The following is a 7,399-nucleotide window of genomic DNA, read 5'->3' as shown; positions in this document are numbered from 1 at the left end:
CCTATTCTTTCTCCCTTTCCTGCAAAAGCCGCCCAAGTCTTCCGTCCCGCCGCCGCCCCCTCCCCCCCTCCCCCCTTAGCCATCCTTACAGCTCTGGGCCACCGCCAGGTTAAGCCCATTTGCGCTGGGAAATCGACGCTGTTTGGGAGAAGAGAAACAGATCGATTGCCCTTGTGACTCCCCGCCCCCTCCCCACCGCACCCCGCCCCCCACCGCTCCCTCCCTCCTTCCGTCCCCTGCCAGCTCCCCTCACCCCGCCTCCTTCCCGCTCCCCACCCCCAAAGCCTCTCCGCCGCGGCAGTCCGGTGCGAGGCCCCCTCCGGAAGGTGAGGGGAATGGATTGGACTCCGGTGGGGAAAGCGGGTGTCTAGAAGTGGTGCTAATGGGAAGAGATTTCTGGTTTCAAAAGAGGATGCTCTGCCACAAAGAGCGGCTCGCGCGCTGGCCTGGGCTCTAGCCGAGGAGAGATCCCGGGAGAACTCCGGAGCTCGCGGGGAGCGCTCCTCGGAAGACCGGGGTCAACATGCCTGTTCGCAGGGGGCATGTGGCACCACAAAACACATTTTTGGGGACAATCATACGGAAATTTGAAGGGCAAAGTAAGTTCATTTGTTCTCTTCTCTCTCCCTCGCTTTCTGCTTTGATAGTGCACTTGGCGTCCGCCGCTTCCAAGCTGAGGAGACGGCAACTCCGGGGCTCTGTCAAGTTCAGAGGCTGTGAAACCGAGTCAGGAGGTTCGAATGGCAGCTCGAGTGTTCTGCCTGTGATATTAATTTTGATTTACATTTTAGATTATGGTCTCCATTATAGGAGGCAATTTGATCCTCCTCTCCCACTGCTCCATTATCTGCCTTGCTACTTAATGCCCTACTCTTCTACTATCTTACAGGGAACGAACTAGTGTAACATGGGTTTATATTTTGTGGCCGTTTTATTGTAGACTTTCAGAAAGTCAGGAGCAGGGCAGAGCATATTATTGGAACAAGAGAATGTTAATGGTAGCAGCGATGTAAATGGCTATGCAAACTGTATTTTATTACCTTGGTTAAATTGCTAAGGCTGTGGAATGACAGGGATGCTTGCTTTTGCTAGTTTATAGAAGCTAAACTTTGCATTGAATCAATGCAAATCCCAAGCTGGATAATTTGGGAAAAGTAATATCTGATCTGTGTTGATTCCCAAGGCAGACAGTTCATTATTTAAAGAATATTTTTGTCCCTTCATTATCCCCTTAAATTTCCACTAGAAATTTAAAAATTGAAGTGTAATAAGTAAATCGCACAAAGACTGAATGCAGAGAAATGTAATATTCTCATATGCACTAATTATGAGGAATAAATAATTGTTATATAAATACATTAATTTTAGATCCTATACTTGTTCATTTATATTTGACATTTCCTTAAAACTACATTAGAACACATTTATTTTGTGCATTATGCAGTTATTTTGGCACTGCATTTAGTGATGGGAGGATATAGTACTTTGTGTTCAAAATAAACTTGTGTATCCTGTTTCATATTTTATTTGGGAATAGTAAATATAATTTGTGATCAGAATTAATAAGCCCTTTGTACTAAAATCCCTACTACCATACAAAAATGCAGGGTCCCCCAAAGTAAATGTGAAAAGGTGATAACATGATATTTACTGTGTGTGTGTGTATGTGTAAATATTTTTGTCTTCTGGATAATATATATTATGAAAAGGTGAACCTTTGCATTATTAAACTACTAATTAATGTGAAATAATTTCATTGCTAATAGTTTCAGGTTTTTTTTTTTTTTTTTTTTAATATGATGTGTGTAGTATGCCTTAGAGAGATAGAGAAAAGCCAAATCCAGGAATAATAACTACTTTAAGAAAGTTGTACTCTAAGGGCCAAGGTTGAAATGAGGAACCTGACAGCTACAGGATGCTTCACTGTTTTGGCATGGAAAATACCTTACAATTAAATGGCATTCTGGAACTATCAGTGGGCCAGCTGCTTATCTGAATGTGCATTAGGACCCTTGAGAGTTACAGGGCTTGAGAACTAGACTATTTGGGAAACGATATTCTCAAAATTTGAAGAAAAGCTTCTTAATACTTTTTGTTAAAACTACTTAGGACCATTAATTTCTTATTTAGAGTTCTTTTTTCCTTTTAAAATCTGGGCAGTTAGCAATTTGGGAAGCACCTGCATTTCAGATCTCTCCTATTATGCAACAAATTGTTCCAGTGTTTATGAGAATCTTGAGGAAGCTTTTTAAAAGATGCCTTACTATCTTTTTATTACAGATAAAAAATTTATCATTGCAAATGCCAGAGTGCAGAACTGTGCCATCATCTACTGCAACGATGGGTTCTGCGAGATGACTGGTTTCTCCAGGCCAGATGTCATGCAAAAGCCATGCACCTGCGACTTCCTCCATGGGCCCGAGACCAAGAGGCATGATATTGCCCAAATTGCCCAGGCGTTGCTGGGGTCAGAGGAGAGGAAAGTGGAGGTCACCTACTATCACAAAAATGGTAAAGTTTATCCATTTAGGATTCCTTATGTTTTATTCCATTAAAATGAAATTTTGACGATTGATTACTGAAAGTTCATAGTCAGAGAAGCCCCTAATATTCAATTGGAGATATATGATTTGCTTGTAGTGTTGGAGGATTCAAGAAATGTGGAGACTCTCGTTAGTGGACTAGTAGGGACAATTTCTCTTTTGAATAAGGGTACTCTGTACTCTTCAAAAGTCCAGTAACTTAATGTCACTGAGGACAAAATGCCACAAATCAATCTTACTGTCTTCCCTAAGGAATAACTTAGAAGCCAATAATTTCCTGGTTGCGTTGATACGCATTTAGTAGGAGAGAAATAAGGTTTTATTTGCTTGAACTTGAAAATATTTCACAAAGTCTTGTAGAAAAATGTATATCTGGAACTAAGACTGTTACTGTTATAGATGTCTCTTGGCTCTTCGGCTTTATTTGGTAGGCAATGCCTCTTGTTTCTTTTGATCCTTTTTATATAAGATTAAGGATGATATATAGGAACTTATAAAATTGGTCTAGTAAACCTATGTATATTCAAATAATAAAGCCTGTTCATGTATTCAAGATTTTTCCTAAAGTAAGAAATGGAGAAAAGGAACTATGATATGTAGAATTACTAGTATTCATTTTTATAGCTGCAGCAAAACTGGCATCTGAAACTTAAGGTCATACCTCAACTTCAAGGGCACTCCTCCTTCTTTTAGGCTTGCTATGGGAGCATAAGCATGTTAGACCTGTAATAGTTCTCAAAGAAATGGGCATGCATTCATTATATACATAATATATGTATATTAACTCACATGTACGAATATTCAGACATACCCATTTTAAAGTATATACATTCTCAAATGTGAATGCTTAATGATATCTGACAGTTTAGAACTTAAAGATAAATCAATTAAAAATGCATGTTATAGTTTGTTTTGTTGATATTGCTTATAATTTTTTAAATTCCATTGATAGAAATCAGTGAGGCAGAGGGGTATCTGGTCAGATTTTTAGGTAACTCTTAAGATTTATAAACGAGTAAATGAGTGATATGTTATAGCTTATATCATATAATGACTCATCATTTAGTAAAATACATTCTAACAGGGAAAAGGTTTAGCTCTTCCTCTTATTTTCTTATAATTAAATGTTTCATGATAGAAAATGTACAACTCTTAATTACTGGATTTTCCTTAACATCATCTTAAGTGGGTATGAATAACAAAGTGTGACTGGAACAGGTTTGTATAACTTTGGATTAATCTGGAATGAAATCAGTTATATCATTACCAGTCAAAATAGAGATAGAGTTTAAAGTTCTCATTTTCCCATACTTTTCAATCAGTAGGGTTGGCATACTAGAAATAGCTTAATTGCTCTGTTGTCTTGAAAGCATTTCTTGGACAGAGGCTCTCACTACTCAAATGCAGTTCATCTTTTTTGTGTGTGTATCTGATGCCAACAGTTGAATGTCTGACATTTTTTCCCATATGAGTATCTATCACGATGTCCCATAGTCTGTATTGTGGTTACTGTAGGGTGTGTTGGTCCTAATGTTTTCTGGTACATTTAAGAATTTTTTCAACTTGTAGAATTTAAGTATAAAATGAATCTGGACTGTATGGATCACTTAGATACTAACTATATTTTTCAGACCATATTTTCAGATAGAAAAGAGTGTTATTTATTAAACTGCAAGTAAAATGGTGATGTTTGGAAGCCTAGTGTAACTTGTACAATGTGACTGTGTAAAATGATCTCAAAACACCTTTAAAAACCAATTTAATGTGGAGTCACAAACATGGATATAAAAATTTCTACAGTAAAAGTGCTGGTACATTGACTAATGCAAATCATACCATCAGTGATTTGCTTGGTTATATGAATTAAAACCTCTTTGTTTTAGACAAGGAATCTTTATTTGGAAGCTTGTTTAGGTATATAAATATCAACCTTTGGTGATAATTTTGATTCTGTTGCCTTCATTTTCAGTTGTGACTCAATCTACAAGGGCTTGAGTATCCTCAGAGTCAATGAAAAATGCTGCCTATTTTGCTTTTATTGATAATGGGGAAAATGAGGTGATGGGCCAGCTTTTTCTTTTTTTCCAAAGAAAAATATTAATTTGAATGACCTTTGTAGATTGAGAAGACACAGTTAGACTTATTTGCTCTGAATGTAATAAACTTGTGTTTTTGCTACTAGTTCAGATACCTTGAATAGAATCTTCTGAGTGTATTAGTTTTATTCACATGGCAACTGCAAAATCAGTCAGAGCTTGTGAAGTTCAAATGCTTTGAAAGTCTTCCCTGCCAGGCACTCTACATTTATAAAAGCAGGAAAGGACAAGATCGCCAACATTTTCATTGGTTTGTTTCCCAAAGTTTCCTTAATCCTTTATAATTGAGGTCATTTACTTTTGAGAGGTTCTTGGTTTTGTAAGTATATGCAGTAAATGCTTCCTTTATTTATGCTTTATTTAGCATTTCATTGTAACATGAATCGTGATGCAATAAGCACAATGAGCAAATTAACAAAAAGTTGAGATATCCTGTTTCCACTTTTTCCATTCACTCCCACTGGAGTAACAAAAACATGCCCATGGCATTATTTCTGAAAGCTTGTTTTCCAAAGTGACCCAGAGGCTTTATAAGCAGTTTAAACTTTTGATCTATGCAAGGAGTTCACATTGACGTGGTGTATGGTGAGCTGCATGATCACCACTGTGAAGCAATGCTTCCTACGATATTCCTTTATGTGATTTTACCAGGTCCAGTTGGGCTTGCTGTTTACCAGAATATCAATTTTTTAAAACCTAGTTATTTGCAGTAGGAATATTTGACAGCCCTTCCTTTGAGGATTCTATTTTACAGCTTAAGTCATTATTGCATAAATCATTCTTGGCAGCTGTGAAATATTGCTTGAGGTGATAAAGCTGTAAATCTTTTGACATAAAACTCTAATTATACAAAACTATAATTACGCTGAAGCTTATATAAGGATGGGCATGTATTTTAATAGCATAATACATGTACTTTAAAAACACCTTTTTTAAGCAATAGTGATTGAGAAATAGCAAACACTTCAGCTATTAACTAGCTCATAGTTTGGAGATGATGTTAATAGTAAGGTAACAGAAGAACCATTTAGTTGGTCATCCTTTAATTTATTGCTCATCTGGTTTGGGGTGTGTCATGCAACAGAGCTAGCTAGTTGAAGGGCTAAACTGCTTCCATCACATCTAGATATGTGATTTTTACCTTAAATTATCAAGCCACTCTAAACATTTGGAAAAATCAAAGTAAATTTCTCCAAGAGAAATAAAGGTCTTAACTCAGTAGGAAAACAGGACTTAAAATGCATTATTTTTAGAGGTCAGAGTGTTTCTGTATTTTTGCCACTATGCTTTCAGACATAGTGCAATGGCAACTTTTTTTTTTTTTTTTTTTTTTTTAGCAAATCAGAAATGTCCCTCTCTTTGTGTTGGTTTTAAAGAACTAAAGGATGAGAAGGGACTGAGGGAAGTCCTTTTCTGATCCAGTCAGAGACCAGATCCAGACAGGGCACCAGTCATGCTGGGACCAGTACAAAGTCCCAGAGGTATTGTTTGATTCAACTCAACTCAAAAGAGGTTTTGGTTTGGTAAGATTGAGTCTACCGTCTCTAAGAATTATGAGAAAAGGCCTTATAGAAAATGCTGTGTTGTTAGGAGTATAGGTGAAGATGCATACCGAGTGCCACCTCTCTCTCAGGTAAGGCACTAGAGAAACAGTAGGAGGAGATGCAAAGGAGTATCCAACCTTATCTCTGCTTTCAGGATGTTTGAATCATAGAGTGACTAATGTGCATTTCCATCTTCTAAACCCCAAGATGTTTTCTTGAAATTATTTTAAAAGAAAAACACTATATAGACTATGAATTGAAGAAGCTTTTATATAAATGGAGACCAGAATTTAGGGTTAATTACCACTCTTCCTTTGTTCCCCAGATCTAAAATAAACTTGTCTATGTGTATTTCCTCTCACCTTTTGTCACTATACATAATACAATTAAAGAGGCAGTGTAGTTTAGTTAAAATTTTAATAGCTCCAAAATAAATTTTATAATAGCTTTATATGTTATATGGCATGCAAATCTTCAGCCCTCTTAATTCCTGAATTGTATAAGTAGAGATAAAGATGGTAGTCTTTAGAGAAAACTAGAAATATATTTTGTGTGCGTGTAATTCAAGCAACAAGAAAGTTTTCCAGGGAGGATCTTGCCTAGAATGTGTTTCGGTGTTCATTTAAACTTTCAGTTTATACATTTTCATGCTCCGTCCAGTAGTATATAGTAACAACAGTAACATAAACTACATTTTCTTTTACATAACTAAACTTCATAACATTTCATGGACTCTAGTTATTGTGTAGAATTTAGATTTGATCAATTGTATTTGTTGATAAAATAAGAATTCTCAAGAAACACTCCTCACAGTTTGAAAATTTTCAGTATTGTCCCAAGTGAAAACAAAATGTCCTAAAACGGTGGGTGGGCTCTGTTCAACAGCCCTTTCCCCCACCACCAGCACCATACCTCTAAACAGGTTTGGTGCTGAAAAGAAGCTGTCTTGTCTGCCAGCTTGTGGAATAACTACTCAGTTACTTTCTCACCCCAGGGGCTTGAGAACAGGGTCAGCTTAGGGCTATAGGCATAGGCTAGACTTAGTGGGAGGAACCGACTTCTCTGGCTTCTACTGGCTTCCAATGTTGTTTTTATTTTTATTTTTTGTCTATAAATAGTCACTAAATCAATTACTGGTGGCGGTAGAGAGAGTCCTAGGATAATTCATTCGCAGGGAAGTAACAGTTGGAGTATAAAATGTTAAGACATCAACATT

At 37.0% G+C, this 7,399-nt stretch overlaps 1 protein-coding gene across 1 annotated transcript in view; it reads left to right on the top strand.

Moving 5' to 3' along the window:
• Nucleotides 1-523: 523 nt before the first annotated feature.
• The window catches only part of KCNH7 (potassium voltage-gated channel subfamily H member 7), a 456,073-nt gene continuing 449,197 nt past the window's right edge, over nucleotides 524-7,399 (top strand). The window contains exons 1-2 of the mRNA XM_065880238.1: nucleotides 524-599; nucleotides 2,281-2,511. Coding sequence (XP_065736310.1) covers nucleotides 524-599; nucleotides 2,281-2,511 — 307 coding nt within the window. The remainder of the gene's footprint in view (nucleotides 600-2,280; nucleotides 2,512-7,399) is intronic.

The sequence above is a fragment of the Phocoena phocoena genome, chromosome 7 (genome assembly GCF_963924675.1).
Source record: "Phocoena phocoena chromosome 7, mPhoPho1.1, whole genome shotgun sequence".
NCBI lineage: Eukaryota > Metazoa > Chordata > Mammalia > Artiodactyla > Phocoenidae > Phocoena > Phocoena phocoena.
Note: the sequence above shows the minus strand (reverse complement) of the source record. Positions and strands in the feature narration are given on the sequence as shown.